Raw genomic sequence first — 19,796 nt, forward strand, 5'->3', positions numbered from 1 at the left:
ATAAAAATAAGATTAGGGAGAAAATATTAATTAATAAATATTTACTGGCGCTGACGTGGCAGGAAATGGCGCTGTTTCTTAAATTCGGCGCTCCGAGCCGCGTCTCTGACGCGCCGTTTGACTTGTGTGCCGCGCTAGAGTCAAGAGCGAAAAGGATTTGCTTCGCGACTTCTTCGTGGATCTATCTGTCTCTCGCTCTATAGTTCTGTGTGGACCCACGGGGAGGGTGGGCTCCGGTGGGGCCCTTGAGTGTGAGGAATCTGAAGTCGACCAATTAAGACAAACTATGTGATTTGTTTTTTATTTTATTTTATTTTTTTAGCAAAGAAGACTCAAAAACTCGACAAGGACTCGGTCAAGAAAAGTAAACCCTCACAAAACACTAATCACAATATCAAATTCTTACACAATGACCGTTTTAGCCGGTTACTATAATTAATGTTTTTTCATTTACATGTTACTAGTTTTGGATTTAAGTGGTATTTGATTCATTGAAGAAGTCATCTAAAAATGAAATCATCAATCATTATCTTGTCTTATGCCGATACTTGGTTTAGGAAGTAATGTGGTTCATTTTCCAGTGTATTATACTTGCATGAGATTCATTAAATTTCCAATAATGGTAAAGTAGATAAGATATGCGTAAATGCTTACGTAAGTAGCTGAAAGCATTTCTTAACTAGACGAAAGACCATTAAACTATTCTTTCACGATGAGTTGATAATCATGTAACAAGTCACATCTTAAAAATGTGTTTACCAACCACATAGATAATGCAAGGTGTTGTAAACCTAATATCTAAGTTTAAATTTATGTCTTCATATCACTCAAAGAAAAAAAAAACTGTAAGTAGAATTATCACAAACTTCTTCTCAAGCCTCCAATCAAACCAGACGTCATCCTAAAATAATACAAATTTCGAGTTAACGTGTCAAGCAAGTGCTGGAGGCTAGATGCAAAATCTAGCCACTCAAAACGATTATATACTTATTGATTTTTTTTTTTTTTGTTATAATGGGTCCCGCCCTCTCAGGACTAGCACTGAGGCTAGTTTGGCCTCACAGGACGGCTAGGTGTCAATTTGACTAGGCAAATTTTGTCTTCTTTTTTTTTTTTTCACTTTTAAGCATCCACAAAGTTGAGACATAATGATAAACATTTTTTTGTTTCAGATTAATGTTAATGATTATCATAACACAACGTTGATGTCACGTAGTTCAAAGATTGTGATCAAGTGTGGGACCCATGGGGCCTTAGGGGACCCCACAGGAACATTTATTTTTCGCTTGGAAAAAACCTAACCGCTTGTCCCGCCCTCCACCGGAGGGTCCGGAATTCTCGGCGCCAGTTAACAACCAACTCCGCGTAAAGGCAAGTCAATTAATCAGGCACGCCAATACATAATATTATTTTTTACATTAATAATGAATAATGATCGGCTCAAAAGCTTGAGGAGCTTGGGATTCCAGTGGCTCATTCGGCTTCGTTCAGTGAATCCGGCTGTACACGATCACAGCTCCATCATTCACACATGTTACGCGGACGCAGAGGCATGTTCGATTTATTTGCTTTTTTTTTTTTTTGCAAGCTGGAAATGCCCAAAGCTTTTCGGCCTAGCAAATTAAATTAAATTAAATATGGTCTTTTGCTTGCTTGCCCATGTTGAAGAAATTGCAAAACAATTAAATGAAAATAACTTGGTTTTATGCCAAATAGTCTCGTTTTGAAGGAAAAACTCTGAATCCAAATCGTTATTGCATTTATCTACCGTTAAATTTTAGATGAGCGATTTTTCTTGTAATTTGATTGTATAATGTTTATTACTGATTCAATCAATCAAGAAGAATGATTTTATTTCCGTACGTATACTCTCGTGAGTACATAGTAACTAGAAGAAGAAAAAGACGTGTGAAAATCCTTCTACTTTAAAGTTCTCTAAAGTAATTGATTGCCATTTGCCATGGAAAAGTTTTGTTGGGGTTGTGGTGTGATTGGCAATGAAGTCAACAGCTTCAATTGATTGCCAATTGCCATGGAAAAGTTTTCATAGGCTCTGAACCCCCACGTGCCCATAACATGCAATATAGCTGTCTTTCTTTATCAAGTGTGTATGTATATGGAGAAAGAAGGGAATTAAAGATAAGAAAATGCTCCTGTCCATTCATATTTGGGTCATCATGATCATGGGGTTCATATGTATCTCTCGATGAACAGCAGATATGATTGACTCATCTGCAGAAACTACAACTCTCTCTGCTACACAAAAACAACAAACGGAGCTCATTGCAAATTTTACATATAAAACTCTCTACATTCCAATCCCCTAACTCTTTTACCTGCAAAAAGTAAAAGGGTAGAGTGAGAAAATGAAAAGCGAAGAGAATTTGTTTTGTAATGATTGTATATTCGTTTTTGTTTAACTAATAGGACTAGAAATTGCGAGTACAAATAGAGAATCTATCTTGTAACCGGTTGTATATCTATTTTTACCAATCTCGCATTACTAAATAAGAGAGATAAACAATACATATACAACCAACGATAGTTACAAATCTCTCGAATATAAGAGGATTAAGATGAGTAAAATCTCTACAAGGAAAGCCATTGGAAGACAAAAATAGGATACATATATGGATGTTTGAAAGAGACAATTTAAACCATAATAAATTGAATAACTTGCGTATATTCGTTTTGCAACTGATTGTATATTCGTTTTTGTTTAACTAATGGGACTAGAAATCGTGAGTACAAATAGAGAATCTATCTTGTAACCGGTTGTATATCTATTTTTACCAATCTCTCATTACTAAATAAGAGAGATAAACAATACATATATGCAACCATAGATAGTTACAAATTTCTCGAAGATAAAGAGGATTAAGATGAGTAAAATCTCTGCAAGGAAAGCCATTGGAAGACAAAAATAGGATACATATATGAATGTTTGAAAGAGACAATTTAAACCATAATAAATTGAATAACTTGCGTGAAGGTCACATGGTTTCTATATAAACACCGACAGTTGCATCACATTTGTGGTCCTTTCGCATATGCAACTTGTTTCATTTATATGTACTAACTGCCCCCTCCATCTGGTGTTCCTATAAAGACATCACAAATGAACTAAGGAATATGTAGATTTTATAACACGTGTATCTATTTGTTAAGCTAATATTCTTACACTACATCAGTTCACGTCATTCAAATTAACGATTTTACTGATCAACTTGACAAAAGGAATAGAGTCGCACATTTGCAAGTATACATCATGTATACCATTAGCAGATGAAATATCAACTATATTGTCTAATCATGCTATAACTCGTAGATTAGTATATTATAACACGTGAATAAGTAAATTTGACGGCAACAAGAATGATCAGAATTAAATTACCTAAGTTGATCCTTCTGAGCTTGCCTGTCCGGGTCTTTCCACCCGTATAATGTACACCTGAGAAGATTATACAAGTGCATTAGACATTAAACAAAACTGGTCTGAAAACAAAGAAGATTACTTGACTTATCGGAAGTTCAAGTGCAAAATACGGAAGGTTTTTATGCAGCTTTGTCAATTACCTTGAACGTCGTAGGCCGGATCAATTGAAAAACCAATGCATCACCATCCACCAGATCATGAGCAACTGCAAATCCTTTCCATCCGCCGCTGAGTCCTGTTTTTCGGGCCAAGTATATGGTCGGGTACTCGTCGCCATCTTCATCGATCAGTGTCATAACTTCATCACCCTTTGGGAGGTGGTTCTTGCAGAAGCTGACTTGAAGACCCTGTTGCCAATTACACAAGATACGATTGCATCCACAATATGAAGCAGCACTTCGGACATATACTGAGCAAATACAACTTTCTTCATCGACAGCACATTGCTACATTGTCCAGCGACTGCTCCAATATTTAAGATTTCGGAGAGGGATATACGTTTCACTACGGGTCACACCAACTTAATTACAGTGCAACGGGTGTGGGGTTTTATACAAAAAAACTCGGTGCGACTGGTAGTGAAACCATTCATTCTATATAGTATTTTACTTTTTCAGGTTTTCGATATGAGACTTTACATTCTTCTAACATATAAAACACAAATAAACTGAAAATGTTGTTCAAAACAGTTGGTTTCTTTCTTAACAAACAATTCCATACCAGACAAACAGCATACAGTGAAAGGATGAGAATAATGTTTACCAGCCAGAATCCACCGGTGACATGTGATTGGAGCATTGTTTTCACAAGTGTCGGGTGATCGGATCCCAAACTGGCCTCTAATTCGTCGGCTTTCACCATCGCGGCGGCTCTGGCTTCATCGGAAGCATACACCCGGTTCGCCACATCCCTATGCCGATTAGTAGCGTAGCTCCTTCTCGGAATCATTACTCGCTCCGCCACAACCTGTCACAAACCATGACATAAAAAATTGAAACTTACATACAATGCCAGAGGCCCAGAAGAACCCTACTCAAAAATACACATTCAAAAGCCAAAGACTGAAGCTTTGAGCAAGTAGATGGAAAATTTAATGACCCACTTCTTTGTAATCGGGTGCAGGTCGATTTGCAACCCGGGTGGACCTCCTCACCTCCACCATCTGCACCTCATACGTGCGAGGCTTCCCAGCGCGCTTCATCTGAAAATACAGGAAGAATAGGCAGAATGTGAAGTGTGTTTACAGAGAAATATATATATATATGTGTGTGTGTGTGTGTGTGTGGAGAGAGAGAGATAAAGAGAGAGAGAGAGAGAGAGAGAGAGAGAGAGAGAGAGTTGTAGGGATTACAGGGGAGGGTTTGGGAGAATTTGGGGTTTTGTTAAGAGCTTGAGCAAGCATAGGCAGATTGAGAGCTTCCATTCTCTTTTTGTTTTCCTCCAATCGCTGCTGGCGAGACTCCTCGTACGACAATTTAGACTTTGCCATCACCATTTTCCGAGAACCAAACAGAAATTTTTCTCGGACTTTCTCTGTCTCTCTCTGGTTTTTTTGGTTTTTGGGTGGAAGGATGAAGCGAAATGGTGGCAACAGTGTGAATATTTAAAAGAGTCGTTGCTAGTCGACCGTTGGGTTCGCACTGCCTTGAGAAATGGTCTGCACCCAGCAGTAAATATTTATTCTTTTTTTTCTTTTTTTCGAGTTCGTAAATATTTTGTTTTTACCTCCATTAAAATTAATATTAAAGTGGTGAATTCAAACTTTCAAATTTACCATCGGTCTAGTGACTGTAAATCTGATGAAATGCAGCAGCATTTTTGTCACATGTTGGGTCACATACGATTAGATTGAGATACTAACACAATGATATTTAAATCTAACTAAGTTTATCCCGATGCAACAATCAAACAACTGGAGGTTTTAGTTTAGTCATCGCTTGTCGCATGTCCATGTTAAAAAAAATCTTGAGTGAAATATAGAAGCAGAGAAACGTGAAAGATAAGAGTAACTCGGATGTTCATTCATATTTGTTCGTTTCATGAGTTCTTCATACAGGTCTTAAAGGGACACCGGAGAACATTCAAAAATATGATTGCAGACGATTGCTTCATCGCTAACCCTACAAGGCTCCCTTGGTAGTTTCTATTACACACAAAAAAACATGTAATTTTCTCGAAACAAATAAAGCTCGTCGCTGAACAGAGTCTGTCCAAAATCCTTTTTATCTGCAATAATAAGTAAAAGAGCTGCGTGAGGGAGAAGACAGGAGAATTAAGACGAACAAAATCGCTTGAACGCTAATGAGGTAAAAACTGCCAACAGCATTATTCAGAAAGCAACCAAGTCCAAGAGGCAAACAAGGAAGAACGCCATTCGTTCAGTTACGGGAAAACTGAAGGCAACTTCGGGTACATGCATCCTAGTATGCCATCCAAGCAACTTGAGGCATTAGAATTTAGAAGATACATCGTTTCTACGTATAACACAAACAGATGCATCATGCAAGCTTATGTAACTTCAATAATGTGATAAATTTTACGAGTCTTGAACTTTCGAGAAGTCTTTATTCTAACTAAATAAATGCAAACAACTGCCTTGCGTAGTGTTTGCATATGAAGAATCAACTCTGAAACTAGCTTAAAGTTCATTAAATCACAGCTGTGTAGGTTTTCTCGCAGCAGAACAAACATTGGGCTTGATATGTTGAAGAACTTGGGAAACCATAAGCAAATGAGTAAATGTCTGACTTGGTCAAGAGGCTACATATGAAATGTGCATTTACAAATCGTAGAAAACATCACTAGCAGTCTTAGATGACGAGGAAGCGGTAGAAATCAGATGACATATTGTTCAACCATTTGTCAATGCATAGCTGAAAGGGCAAGAGAAAAATACTTAAAACTTTACCTCAGCAACAATGACCACAAAAAACCCAACATTGACAATAGTTAAAGCTTGTAGCCTTATTCAGCTCTTTCCACCCTTATAATGTACACCTGAAATGACAATACGAGTACATGAAACAAAAAACACACACTGAAACCAGGATGATAGGGTGGTCTCATACAGCAAATGGACATATGTAGGGAACTTATCTAGTTTAATTAATGGTATCTATTAAAGGTAATATACTTATTCTGGAGCTTAACAAAGAATCAGCCTCATTTAACCAAACCAAGTGTAAAATACTAAAACTTTTATGCAGCTTGTGAACTAAACTGTTGTAATTTCAGTTCAACTTTGTCAAGAAACCTGTAACCAAACCTTGAGTGTTTTAGGCCGAATTCGTTGAAAGACCAATGCATCCCCATCCACCAAACCATGATCAATTGCGAACCCTCTCCATCCACCACTGAGTCCTCTTTTCTCAGCCAAGTATATAACCTCGCACTCATCCTCATCCTCATCTATCAAAGTCACAATATCATCACGTTTCGGGAGGTTCTTGCTGCAGAAATATTTTGGAAGACCCTGTTGCAGTTTGCAGACATTAAACAGAATGAGTGCAAGTACGCCTATACTTACACATTATGAAGTAGGATACTGAAGATAATTGATAACACACATAGGCCTCGTTTAGTGTCTAGGATTAGACTGAAATGGATAACCCACTATATTCAAGGTATACTGAAAGAAGGAATGCAAAATTGTGTCCAACTTGCAGGTGGAAGATAGATTACTCATTAAGGAAACTTATCCGCGGATACCCTAAAATGGTAGGATTAGAAGGGATAAGTTCTTTTCATGTCTAATTCCCTCAAAATAAAAAATCGACTGCCTTGCCTTCAATATACCTTGAATATAGTGGGTTATCCATTTCAATCCAATCCTAGAGCCAAATTTCACATCAAACAGAACGTCAATCGAACAATGTCTCAGTTCTTGAATCAGTTGAGATAATGTACAAAGTTCGCAAGCTTTTTAACAACCAACCAACAGTATATAGAATACAGAAGAAACATACAATGAAAATGTGAAATATATATCATATGAAGCAGACTAATTTACCAGCCAGAATCCACCGGTGACATGGGATTGCAGCATCGGTTTCACCATGGTCGGGTAACTGGATCCCAAACCGGACTCTAATGCCTCAGCTCTCGCAGTGGCGTCATCTCTGGCCTCATCCGAAGCATAAACCCGGTTCGACAAATCCCTATGTCTATTAGTAGAATACCTTCTGGGCCTCATCTCCCGATCCACCACAACCTTCTACAAACCATAAAATCATTAAAGATTTCAACTTTCCAATTCGAAAACAAAAAGAAAGAAGCATATGATCAATCAGAGGAAAAATCAAAATACCCACCACTTCTTTGTAGACTGGGGTCGGAAGATTTGCCACCCGGGAGGACCTCCTCACCTCCACCAACTGCTTCTCCACCGTGCGGGCCTTCGCGCGCTTCATCTGCGAATAAAAGAGAAATTAAGAATGAGAGCCTTTTTTTTTTTGTGTGAGAGAAGGAGGGGTCGAGGGTTTTAGGGATTACAGGGGAGGGTTTTGGAGAATTTGAGTTTTTTTTAAGAGATTGAGCAAGCATAGGCAGATTCAGAGCTTCCATTCTCTTCTTGTTTTCCTCCATTCGCTGCCGGCGAGACTCCTCGTACGATAACTTAGGCGCCGCCATTTTTTTTCCCGAGAAACAAACAGAAAATTTTCTTGGGCTCTCTCCCTCGTGGGAAATTGTAAATTTGAAAACCCAGTGGTAGTGGACTGCTAAGTTCCCCACTACGTTGAGTAATTGATGCGTCACAGGTAAAGCTGATTGGTCAGCACTCAGCTTTGAATTTAAGCTGAATAGTCTATTCCTTTCTCAACCAATTAGCGTCAAATCGATCCAACGGTTGAGATTCGAATTTTCTAAATTTACCACTTGCAATCCTAGTTAGTAGTTACCCAATGGTTCTTAAGGGCGTGTTTACTTGAGATAAACGGAATAAGGGTAATGGTAATAGAGACCAAGTGGGTAAATTAAATTTTGTATATTAAATAACGTGAAAATTTGTAATTGGATTATGATTTAAGTATTGATAAACATGCTCATATGTATTGGTGACATATCATTTAGTTTGTAAATTTTATCTACAACTTTAGTCTTCCTAGCATTATTATTGGATTATTAATTTAATGTTGATTACCGTACTTATTTTTTGTTAGTGTCACATCATTTAATTATAAATTCAATCTACCTAACATTAGAAATGAAAAAAATTAAATTTATCATTTGATTAATGTTTATCAAGATTTCATTGTTTAAACTCTAAATGAGATACATGATTGTATATTCATTACTATTTTGAAAATATTAAATATTTTTGGTGTTATTTTGTACACATGAATGATTTGATTGATTTTTCACAAAAAGAAACAAAGTAAGACGAAATTGAGTTTCAAGTTCAAAATGACATAAATTGACTTTCGTTGGACAAAGTATGACCAAACTCATATTTTCTTAAGATTTATTTTGGTATAAGAAACTTTAAGACTAACCTATCGTGAGACTTTACCTATATATAGATAATATCGTTTGTTAAATAAATAAATAAAATTTAAAAAAATAAAATAACATTAATATTTTGCCAAACTCATACGATTCATTTCTTTTCTACATTTACAGCTTCCTCTAATATTCATTACAACGATTCTCATCACCCATCTAAAGTTTCTTCAGTGCCAGTACATGTTTTATGCCGGAGAATGAGATCATCGTCGGCTTACCGCCTCCGAATGAACCTTATCCTCCTTATTCCGGAAACAAAGCAAGAAATGAAAAAGTAAAGATAACAAACTTCATCTCTCTTGTCTTGTGCCAAATTATAATCTTGAGCGACGTATGCACTTGATTGGATTAAAGGGGGCATGTCGTCTTCTTGAAGCGATTGAGCTGCCTTTCCCGTTCAAAGAACCTGATGACGACTTTATGTCCCAATCCTCAACAGTCTTTGGAACACAGACGTCGAAAAGGATCTGACCAAGAACCCCATGGGCATTCATGCTTGGAGTTGGCGGGTTAGGCAGGTGAATTATCCCTTCCTTGCGCTCGTCCTGCATGGACCCAACATCTCTACCTCCCTCGTACTCCATTGAGCCGGGCATGAAGAAGTGATCACTTGAGGCTAGAGTGACTCCTCGAAACCCATTTGAGCCTCCTGCAGCTTTTCTAAGGCTATTCATTGGTTCATTGTCAACGATCTCATCTTGTGTTGCCTGCATGCCAATTGTTTCCCCTTCCAGCCGTCTAATTCTTTGGGAATAAACTCTGGTTGCTTTACCAAGGAGTTCGGTTATGGCAGCCTTGTAGTCAACTGGATAATGCTTGTAATGACCTGTGAGTGAAACAATGAATCAAGTTGTAGGATTTTAGTATATTCACATATGCTATCGATAAGAGAGAAGAAAGTAAATAAATAAGAATTTGGAAAGAAAGGAAACAAATAAGAACTGGCTGACGTGGAGCACATGTGGTCATTGGACTTCACATGCAGGCTAACCTGCTCTTATACCATGAAGAAAGTTGAGGTTCTACTATAAAATCAATGGCAATATGGTGAAACCCCAACTTCTTCCTATTATTAGAGCAGTTGTCCGACATATGATGCCCAACAGCCACACATGCTCCACCATCACACGTGAGGGGGTGTGTTGAGAATAAATCTCATATTGATGGAAGGAGGAACCTTGCATCGGCTTATAAGTTGGGCTACTCCCCATATTGTCAATTAGTTTTATGGGAGAACCTCAACTTTCTCAATAAATAGCCTTTGAGTTTAAGTTTCGAAGCATACCTACGTGAGGAGAGCCATTCCATTTTACTAGTTTAACATCAGCCCCAAGTTCTCGTAAGCGTTGCGAAAAATTATAGATAACTTGATAGGGGGCAAGATCGTCATTCTCCGAGCATAAGATGAGATACGGCGCCTGCATGCCCTGCATAAGAATCATAAAGAATAAATGAAGAGAACAAAATGACATTTTAGATAAAGGACAGCCTGGAGTATACTTAGTTACTCACAATTGTGGAGTAGAGAGTCTGCCAATACTCAGCACGTTGTGACTCAAACCTGTTAAGAAAGAGCGCATCGAGCCCAGATGCAATGCTCTGCGCCATCCAGGATGCAAATCTTGGTGGCTTAGATATTTTCAGGACACTTGGGTGAAGAACGAATTTAGCACCCAGATCACTAGTAAAGTCCACTGGACAGGAATCAAAGATGTGGCCAGAAATACAGTCTTTAACCAGTCGGCAATCATCCTTCACGGTCAAAAAGATGAAGATTAATAAGATTACGGATAATAGAACTCTCAAAACTGTAAGAATCAGTCCAAATGGAACGTTCCACCCCATACTGCCCCTAACATAAAAAATACCAATGATCACCTAAAATATTTCAGTGATAAATGAGATTGGCAGTCGTTTTCTTCATTGGTCCCCTTATGTGACGCCTCAACGTCTTTTAAATACAAAAATTACATTATTTTTTATAAGTCAAGTCAGTCACTAATGAAATTCAAAGGAATAAAAGAGTATACCAGATTCAGTTTTTCTTCACAAGTTCCCTCAATTATCTGCACAAAATGAAAGATGCAGTCAATACTTATCCTCAATCAATTGGATGCTTGCTACTTTACATGACCAGTGAAATCCTTTTGACATTGAAAGTACGAAAAAATATGGAGCATTCAGAACTGCAAGGAGTTTACCTGAAGAACTTTGAGCATACAGGCTTTTGGACCACCAGAAAAAGAAGCGAAGACCACTGGGCAAGGCTTAATCTTCAACTCCTGTATTTCATATAAAAAGGAAAGCGGTAATTGGTCAACTTTACTCAGGAAAATCAATTAAACAGGTTCTTTAGTATCTCTGAACCTATTAATATATCACTGTGGTATAAGTTATAACTGACCTCAACAAGTTCATTTAGAATATCCGTTGCTATAGTTGTAGCCTTCTCAGGGAAGAACCTGCAGAAATCATGCATATCAAACGATAGTCCAAAATCAAAATGATCCGTGCAAACCGCCCCATGTCATTCTACAAGTAGCAATTATACATAAATGATTGATTGCAGCCACAAAAACAGACAGATCCAAACATAGTAGCTCAAGTTCTGCAAGTTATTTTGAGCTTTGAAACATTTAAAGATTGAATTTTAAGGCGAATTATATCATCACTGGGAGGAAGAATATAAACAACGATGTACTTAGTAATCTTCTTGAAACATTCATGTACAAAAGAATAATTCCGTCAATTAAAGGCAGTCCTTCCTTTCTCTGTAACGTGCCTACTGCCAGGAATGTTTCCCTAAATGCCGCCAACTAGTATAAATAAGTTGCAAGCCATCGAAATAATATTTCTCCTCCACAAATTTACGTATTCATCAAAACAAGTCAAACCCGATTGGGAACGAAAGTAAAAGCAGAAACTTGATAGGAAAACATCACCAATTCAGCGAAAATATCCGAACAACAACTTACATATTGAGAAATTGAGAGTGGCAGACCAAAGAGTTCCAACCCAAAGACGAGTAGAGCTCCACGAAGCTCTTCAGCTGCCTCTCCTGGCTCGACATCCACGCAAACAACACCACTATCCCTTCAACCCCATCGCTCCGCCGCTCCTTCCTTCCCCAATAACACCGACCCCCGAACCCCCACATCTCCTCAGCCGCTCCCAGCAACCCAACTCTTTCTTTCTGCAGAATTCTCAGAACTCGAGCTGCAAAACGCTGACTTTTCGAATTGGGTTTCTCTAGGAACTGCAGATAATTATTGGGTTGGAGTTCAATTCGATCGAACGGATGAAGAAATGGAGGGTGTGATTATCTGGTTTCCATCCCAAGTAAAAAGCTTGCATCTTTCGGGCAGGGGAATGGGCGTTTTGCCAGCTTTGGACTTTTTGGACTCACTGCTAATTTTAAGAGAGAGAGAGAGAGAGAGAGAGAGAGAGAGAGGAGAGGGTGGGATGGGAGGGGGGCGAACAGATAACTTTGCTCTGATTTGTTCGGCAACTGTCATATTTATCGTGCACTGAATATATATATATACTATATATATATATATATGAAATAGGATCAAGAATAAATATTTTTACAAATACTTTTACATTTTTTTTAAGCCTTTTGATTATATGACATCCAATGATTCTTATTAATTTATTAAATGACATAGATGCTTATGTTGATTTTAACTAGTATTAAACATAAAATAAAACTGAAAAAAGCATAAAATCTGATAAATTAAAAATATAATTAAAAAAGGAAGGTAATTTAACTAAAATTGGTTCTCTCGTTCCTATTTCGATCAAAACTTGGATTCAGACTTTGAACTCTAATAAAAAAAAGGAATTGCTATTAGCACTCCAAAAATCTCATTCTACACTTCAAACTCTCTATATTTAGAAAAAAAAAACACTTATAAAGAGTGTAGAATGAGATTTTTAAAGTACCAATAACATTTTCCTAAAAAATCATGAAACTTTACTGAAAACAGCTTCGAGGGGTCGCCCCATTTCTTCTTGTGTTATCTCGAAGGCAGCCTGAATCAATGCATGCCATATGCTATAATAAATTAAGCAAACCCCACAAAGTAGAAGTGTCTCATCACAAATGCAAGCAACTGGAACCAATAACTTTTTGGTAAATTGAGATTCTACCTTATTGGGGAAGGGAGGAACGTCATCTTGAAGAATGCAGAGTTCGTTCATATAATCTTCTCTGATAATATCAGGTCTGTTTGCGAGAACCTTTCAATACATGGGTGAAATCAGGCATGTGTTTGATTGCACAAGCATATGAATTTAAAGAAGAAGTTTCATGATATTTTTATTAGGGTTCAAAGTCTGAATCCAAGTCTTGATCGAAATAGGAATGAGAGAACCAATTTCACTTAAATTATTTTTCTTTTTTAATTATATTTTTAATTTTCCAGATTTTATGTTTTTTTTTTATCTTTAATAGTAATTAAAATCCACATAAGCATCCATGTCATTTAATGAATAAATAAGAACTCTTAGATGTCATGTAATCAAAAGGCTTAAAAAGAGTGTAAAAGCATTTGTAAAAATATTTGTCCCTGAATCTTATCCCTATATAGATATATGAAGGGTCATAATATAATTGTTATTTTTTAAGTTTTTAATTGTATTATTATATTTGATGTACTTGTCGTGTGAGCACATTGAAAAAAAATTCTTTTTTATGCTCGACGTATTAGGACATTTGGTCTGATTTGTACAAAGTTATACTTGTAATACATGGAACACAATTGAGTACATCAAGAATCATAATATAAATAATTATAATTTTTTTTTCAAATATTGAACCACTTTCTCATAACATTTATTATATTAAACCGTGTCGTAGCACACTAAAAATTCTCTCCACACTTCGCCACCAAAAGCGTGCCAAATTCTGTAAGTTTGAGCCTTAATCCACTAGTAGAAAAATCACTTTGAGCGACGTAGGTACCTTCGTCGTGCAAAGTCAAAAATCGTTGCCTGAAAAATAGGCACAACAAAACCTTCGTCGTGTAAAGGCAGTGATAGTAGGGTTTGCGCAACGATGAGGAAACACTCGTCACTCAATGACACTTTGCGCGACACAGGGAGTGCGTCGCACAAAGTGATTTAGGTGGCTTTGCGCGACGTAGGACATATGTCGCGTAAAGTGGCTTAGTGGCTTTGAGCGACGTAGGCATGCATCGCGCAAAACCCTTTTTTTTGTTTATGTCAAAAATATTTTTTTAAAATTTTTTTAATAAATATTGTAATTACATTCTAAACAATAATTAATTAACCAAGCAAAAGTATTTAGTTATAAAATATATGAAATTGTACATACAAGATGTCCGAACAAAAGAAAAACTATAATTAGTCTTCTAGGTTTGATACATCAAGCTATTGGGTATCAGCAGGTGAGGTGGCTCTGAGGTCAAAGGTGGAGTAAGATCAAGTGCTGGTAGTGAGATTTAGAGGCCAGACATCTGTATGGCTCGTACAAGGTCTCTCACCGTCCAGGCATAGGTCCTCATCTCCCCGCCCTGGGCCCTCATCTCCTCACCCTGGACCGCAAGCTAACCTTTTAGGGTTGTCACTTCCTCCTTCAATGCATTGATCTCTGCTGCGTTCAATATAGAAGAAGAGGCACATGTCTCGCGAACCCGCGTTTTACCCATACACCGAACAACCTTGCCATGATGACGATTGAAGCTTTGATCTAAGACACCAGTCAGGATCTGAAAACCTGCATCCTTGAGAACCGTGACATCCTCGATCGGGGTCTCTCGGGGAAGCTGCGATGTTGTTTCTTGGAGAACAGCAGTGCTCTTTTCCACCACAGCAGCCTGTAATGATAAAGAAAAAACATATAATGTTTAATAACAAAATATAAATAATATTTGAACGATTCATACATATAAGAAGAATAAGAATTACATATACTTACATGATGATGATCCGTGGTCTTATCACCAGGTCGAACGTAAACCTCCTTGAACAGGTCGATCTCTAGAAACTTATAACCTTCTTGAAGAAAAAAAAACATTAAGAAAATTTTATTAATCAATAATAATAAATAAATTGTATAAAATTTCAAAGTTAATATACTTTTACCTGATGTCGTGCCTCAAGCCTATACGAAAAGGGCTTCGAATCGAAATGGTGGAGAAGTGTCTTTGATTCCCGAGCTTTCTTGCTAGCAATAGATTTCTTCTGTTAAACACACAATATACATGTTAGTGCAACTATTTGAAATAAAATAATAAAAAAGGCTTAAAAAATAACTAAAATAATAATAAATTATTATTAAAATATTATGTACATACCACAAATTTTGGGTCCGTAAAATGTTTGCAGAGCCATTCCCAATCCTCCAGTCAGTCTTGTAACTCAATTGGAACATGTAGGCGAGCAATCTTCGGATCATTCCATCACTTAAAATACGTGTGAAAACTGTTCTTACACTGTTTGTACTGGGTTGCTAAAGACTCCTCTAAGTAGGCCATGGCCTCAGGGCATATGTCCTGAAGATCATAAATGACCTACGAATATGAAAAGGACAATTTTGTCGAATAACAACACCACATCTACTAACGACGCTACTATGTTGCTGTGAGGTAGCCGCTTCACGATGTTGCGGGTTATACTGCAATCTTGATCTTAGAGGTGGCCTGACGTACGCTCTGTGCCTGCTTCAGCATTCGACTAGGCCCCCTGGTTTTTTTTTCTAGCTGACCAAAAATACTTAAATGGTGAAAACCCTAAGCTTAAATTTGTACAAAAAATTCGACACAACTTCTCCTAATAGTATAGCATTTCCCAAAACCTTAAAACATTAAAATAACAGTAATTCACAACCCACAACACATTTTCACAATCCAACAAATTTTCACCATCATAAAAATAATAGTTTTAAAATGAAAAAAAAAAAATACAACGTAGTGAGAATTAGAAAAAACTACCTAGCTGGGAAGCTTCACCCTCGACTCTGGAGGTTGAGGAAGTGTGATTAGAAGGCTCCTGCTCGCAGCGGCGCCGGTGAGGCCGCCGTGCACTGAGTAGCTAAACCAACACTAATGACGTCGATGAGACGGGCACCTGAGACATCGTAGGAGTAGCCTCATTAAGGGGGTGTAGGCTCCCCAATCAATGGAGCACTCACGCCTGGAGCAGTGCTAATAATGCGGGAGGCACATTGGTCACACTCTGACGACGAGTGATCAACTGCGACATCTATACACTTTTTGAACCATAAAAATATAACATTAGAAACTAATCATTTCTTGCATTTGAAATTAGAAGAAAAAAGCAAAGAAAACTGAACAAATAAACCATGTGTGAAGAAAGCAAAGAAAACTGAACAAAACATTAACCGAAGATTAAAAAGTGTAATGAATCCAAGGCAGCACGATTGATTAAAAAAAGTCAAACCTAAACCAAGAGACCTATCCTAATCTGTCAAACCCCCAACCCAACTTTCTATAATTTGATCTCCTAGGCTTAGTGTGTTTAATCATAACAATTACTAATCGAAGGCAGCACGATGGACTGTTTTTTTTTTTTTACTACGTATAATTTGATCTCCCAAGCTTAGTGTGTTTAATCACAAAAATTACTAATGAAAACGACTAAAGAAAACAAATTACCAAATCCATAATCCTTTGCAAACAGAGCTAGTCAAAGTTAGTACCTCTACTTATCAAGAACTCAATTCTATGCACACACGAAGATCGACTTAAGACAATATCAGATCACTATCCAATGCTCAATTCACATCCAAATATCCAATTTCCTCAAACAAAAAAAATATATACAATTTAAACAAAGAAAACTAATCCTTCCTTGTGTTTGAAACTAGATAAAAAAAAGTAAAGAAAACTGAACAAATAAACCAACTTTGGAATTTTGGGAAAAACAAAAAGTACACACTGCATGCAGTAACATGCAGCAGTTGACCTTTGGGGATGAAAGGAAAGCATTTTCCTTCTGGTCTATGGTGAGATTAAATTGTTAGCATCTAATCAAACTGCCGTGAAAAAATACCACAATTGTGATTGACATATAAGTAGAAATGAATTTTCCCATTTCCCATTATAATTGGAGAGTGTAGGCGGATCACTTCCCGGGCCCGCTCCACCACCATAGCACGATATTGTCCGCTTTGGGCTTACCATTCCCTCACGGTTTTGTTTTTGGGAACTCACGAGCAACTTCCCAGTGGGTCACCTATCATGGGATTGCTCTAGCCCCCTTCTCGCTTAACTTCGGAGTTCTGATGAACTCCGAAGCCAGTGAGCTCCCAAAAGGCCTCGTGCTAGGTAGGGATGAGAATATACATATAAGGTTCACCCCTGGGCGATGTGGGATGTCACAATCCAAGCGAGTAGCGTGCGAGAGCAATCCCATGATGGGTGACCCATTGGGAAGTTGCTCGTGAGTTCCCAAAAACAAAACCGTGAGGGAATGGTAAGCCCAAAGCGAACAATATCGTGCTACGGTGGTGGAGCGGGCCCAGGAAGTGATTCCCCCCGGGCCGGGATGTGACAATTTGGTATCAGAGCCTAACCCTGGCTGCGTGTGTGCCGACGAGGACGTCGGGCCCCTAAGGGGGTTAAGTAGGAAAGGTAAACCCTTTCAATACAATACTTAAAAAAAAAAAAATCATAAATATAAAAATAATAATAAAATAAAACTGACATGAGGAAATTAAAGTTACTTTTGCATATCTATGAGCCATTACAAAGAAATAATTGCAGCATTATGAAGTAATAGCTTTTGCTAAATTTGATCGTTTACCCTTAAGGAAAAAAAGTTAAATTTGCTATTTGCAAGCTAAATCCTTCATCTCACGCTCACGGAATTAATGATGGAATAAGCTTATGCACTCCTGGAAGAGATATTGAAATGATAGACCTCTGTGTTTTTCTTTTTCCTAACATGAATTGCCAACAGACAACGACATTAACCATGAACAAATTATCAACATACAACCTAATATTCGACAGCCGGCCAATCACTCTTACCATACTATCCTTCCATCTGCAAGCATTTACATTTCTAACGTATCACTTAAACTAGGTGAGATGAAAAAATGCCAAGAGGGCAAATGGGTCCGGATCTATAATCACATTAGCTAGGGTTTTGAAACGATAAAAGTGAATATATTCTTGCGCCATGAAGTAAAGACACAGGAAAACCAAATGTACAAAAACACATGTTGGACTTCATTACTCTTATCGTCCCTACCAATATCAAATCACTATCCAATGCTCAATTCACATCCAAATATCCAATTTCCTCAAACAAAAAAAATATACGATTTAAGCAAATAACCTGTAGACAAGATTCACTTTAATCATATCCAATTTCCTCAATCACCTAAACCTTCCTTCCTCCCTATTCCACCAAGAACACCTCCATATTCATACATAAAACACACATATAGAATCAACAAAATTGCAAAAACTTCAGACAATCAACTCGAATCACATCACGAAAAAAGCAATCTGACCCTAAACCAGAACCAACATCCAATTTTATTTGGAGATTTCGACAAAGTACTCAGAAATCAACATGCAATTTGAGCCTAAGCCCTAAATAACAAAAACCCATAAAAAATCATAAACCCTTACCTTGATTTTGGGACTTGATTGCGTGGTGGGGCCGTTGTTTAGAACGAGAGGGAGAGAGACAACCGACAAAGTAGTGGTGGTGGTTGGATTTGAGATTGTGAAGAGGAAAGACATGTATGGGTTCAAGATTTGGGTTGAAGCTTGCGAAGAAGAGGAGAGAGAGGTCTACGGGAAAGAGAGAGGGGGAGAAATGGGCGAGAGGGAAGAGTGAGGTCTACGGGAAAGAAAGAGTTGGGGTCCTTGGAAACTTGAAAAAAAAAGCGCCTATTTTTCAGTATTGCACCACCAAAATTATCACAAGTGGCGTGACTTAAGTATACAACTTGACGCCACGCAAAGTGGTTTTGTGTGATGATCACATTAAGGCGTCTCGCAAGGTATTATTTTAAAAAAAAAATTATAAAAACTACTGAAAATGACTTTCCTCCTTTCCAATTCATTTTTTTTTTGTTTACATAAACCCTACAATAATATATTTTTCGAACAAAAACCCACAATAATTTTTTTTACATATATATCATTCAATTTCTTAAGTGTTATAAGTACAAAATAAATAAATTAAAATCTACTTAGTAAATATATATACCATTGAACTTGATGGGAAACACATTGTACGAAATTAGTTTCAAAGATCCAACCGTCAAACTTGTTTGTATATGCTTCGAGATCACATACGCAAGTAATGAGACAAATCTTTTCAACGGTTATAAATGAAAAATCTCCATTTAACAGTAGTTTTAACTCCGATTTTAATGATTTTTTATAGCTACACTCTCGGATCCTATATGAATACAAGAACTAATTCGATCGTCAATTTAAAATATTTACACAAGTGGATATCATAAAATCTTATGTTATACTTACTGAAAGTATAAATAAACTTCAAATGTTAGTAAAGTATATATAAAAAAAAAACCTTGCACGACATATGTATAAAGATTTTGAGAGGGTGGGAGGGAGGGAGTTGGGGTGGGACAGATAACTTTGCTCTGATTTGTCCAAACTGACATATTTTTCGGTGCATTGAAAGTATTCAAAACTTCTCATGATATTTATTATACTAAACCGTTGCAGCACACCAAAAATTCTCTCCACAGTTCGCCACCAAAAGCGTGCCACAGCAAGTCCTGTAAGTTTGAGCCTTCAATCATGGAAAGTACGCTTACTTCACACGTGGTGGTGTTTTATTGAATGGAGGTGTAAGCACGCTGGATTGACCCGTACGCCAAAGA

At 37.4% G+C, this 19,796-nt stretch overlaps 3 protein-coding genes and 1 long non-coding RNA gene across 12 annotated transcripts; all 4 read right to left on the bottom strand.

The window, feature by feature from the left end:
• Positions 1-2,133: 2,133 nt before the first annotated feature.
• Positions 2,134-5,282, bottom strand: LOC103957028 (B3 domain-containing protein At5g42700). 2 transcript variants are annotated; one of them, XM_009369091.3, is made up of 6 exons: positions 4,788-5,281; positions 4,539-4,637; positions 4,199-4,402; positions 3,577-3,783; positions 3,395-3,451; positions 2,134-2,336 (listed from the first exon to the last, which is right to left on the bottom strand). In XM_009369091.3, the coding sequence occupies exons 1-5, from the start codon at positions 4,929-4,931 to the stop codon at positions 3,395-3,397; spliced, it is 711 nt and encodes a 236-aa protein (XP_009367366.1). In that variant the 5' UTR covers positions 4,932-5,281; the 3' UTR covers positions 2,134-2,336. The 2 variants fall into 2 exon arrangements, with proteins under 2 accessions (XP_009367366.1, XP_009367367.1); XM_009369092.3 differs by lacking the exon at positions 2,134-2,336 and adding an exon at positions 2,372-3,101 and having other exon boundaries at positions 4,788-5,282.
• Positions 5,283-5,436: 154 nt separating this feature from the next.
• On the bottom strand, positions 5,437-8,190 carry LOC103957027 (B3 domain-containing protein At3g19184-like). 4 transcript variants are annotated; one of them, XM_048581066.1, is made up of 6 exons: positions 7,928-8,153; positions 7,747-7,845; positions 7,446-7,646; positions 6,702-6,908; positions 6,345-6,433; positions 5,437-5,662 (listed from the first exon to the last, which is right to left on the bottom strand). In XM_048581066.1, the coding sequence occupies exons 1-5, from the start codon at positions 8,063-8,065 to the stop codon at positions 6,401-6,403; spliced, it is 678 nt and encodes a 225-aa protein (XP_048437023.1). In that variant the 5' UTR covers positions 8,066-8,153; the 3' UTR covers positions 5,437-5,662; positions 6,345-6,400. The 4 variants fall into 4 exon arrangements, with proteins under 4 accessions (XP_048437023.1, XP_009367365.2, XP_048437017.1 ...); XM_009369090.3 differs by having other exon boundaries at positions 7,446-7,649; positions 7,928-8,131; XM_048581060.1 differs by lacking the exon at positions 6,345-6,433 and having other exon boundaries at positions 7,928-8,190.
• Positions 8,191-8,986: 796 nt separating this feature from the next.
• LOC103957029 lies at positions 8,987-12,409 on the bottom strand. The gene is made up of 7 exons (XM_009369093.3): positions 11,914-12,409; positions 11,343-11,400; positions 11,140-11,220; positions 10,969-11,004; positions 10,451-10,690; positions 10,224-10,365; positions 8,987-9,764 (listed from the first exon to the last, which is right to left on the bottom strand). The coding sequence occupies exons 1-7, from the start codon at positions 12,093-12,095 to the stop codon at positions 9,253-9,255; spliced, it is 1,251 nt and encodes a 416-aa protein (XP_009367368.2). The 5' UTR covers positions 12,096-12,409; the 3' UTR covers positions 8,987-9,252.
• Positions 12,410-14,227: 1,818 nt separating this feature from the next.
• On the bottom strand, positions 14,228-18,854 carry LOC103957036. Of its 5 annotated transcripts, none has more exons than XR_007257186.1 (6): positions 18,565-18,853; positions 15,895-16,172; positions 15,259-15,659; positions 15,047-15,145; positions 14,880-14,956; positions 14,228-14,778 (listed from the first exon to the last, which is right to left on the bottom strand). It is a non-coding gene; the product is annotated as an uncharacterized LOC103957036 (long non-coding RNA). The 5 variants fall into 5 exon arrangements; XR_668641.3 differs by having other exon boundaries at positions 15,259-15,663; XR_007257183.1 differs by having other exon boundaries at positions 15,892-16,172.
• Between the last annotated feature and the right edge of the window lie 942 nt (positions 18,855-19,796).

This window comes from the organism of the source record quoted next, unplaced genomic scaffold (assembly GCF_019419815.1).
Source record: "Pyrus x bretschneideri cultivar Hongxiangsu unplaced genomic scaffold, Pyrus_bretschneideri_v1 Contig1, whole genome shotgun sequence".
In the NCBI taxonomy this organism is placed as follows: Eukaryota; Viridiplantae; Streptophyta; class Magnoliopsida; order Rosales; family Rosaceae; genus Pyrus; species Pyrus x bretschneideri.

Excerpts from the sequence above, each read along its gene's own strand:
- LOC103957028 (XM_009369091.3), bottom strand. The coding sequence starts at position 4,931 with ATGGTGATGGCAAAGTCTAAATTGTCGTACGAGGAGTCTCGCCAGCAG. Across the intron at positions 4,638-4,787 it reads ATTCTCCCAAACCCTCCCCT|ATGAAGCGCGCTGGGAAGCC; the intron begins GTAATCCCTACA and ends CTGTATTTTCAG. Across the intron at positions 4,403-4,538 it reads CTGCACCCGATTACAAAGAA|GTTGTGGCGGAGCGAGTAAT; the intron begins GTGGGTCATTAA and ends GGTTTGTGACAG.
- LOC103957029 (XM_009369093.3), bottom strand. The coding sequence starts at position 12,095 with ATGTGGGGGTTCGGGGGTCGGTGTTATTGGGGAAGGAAGGAGCGGCGG. Across the intron at positions 11,005-11,139 it reads GTATGCTCAAAGTTCTTCAG|ATAATTGAGGGAACTTGTGA; the intron begins GTAAACTCCTTG and ends CATTTTGTGCAG. Across the intron at positions 9,765-10,223 it reads GAATGGCTCTCCTCACGTAG|GTCATTACAAGCATTATCCA; the intron begins GTATGCTTCGAA and ends TTTCACTCACAG.
- LOC103957027 (XM_048581059.1), bottom strand. The coding sequence starts at position 8,065 with ATGGCGGCGCCTAAGTTATCGTACGAGGAGTCTCGCCGGCAGCGAATG. Across the intron at positions 7,846-7,927 it reads ATTCTCCAAAACCCTCCCCT|ATGAAGCGCGCGAAGGCCCG; the intron begins GTAATCCCTAAA and ends TTTTATTCGCAG. Across the intron at positions 6,909-7,445 it reads TCACCGGTGGATTCTGGCTG|GGTCTTCCAAAATATTTCTG; the intron begins GTAAATTAGTCT and ends AAACTGCAACAG.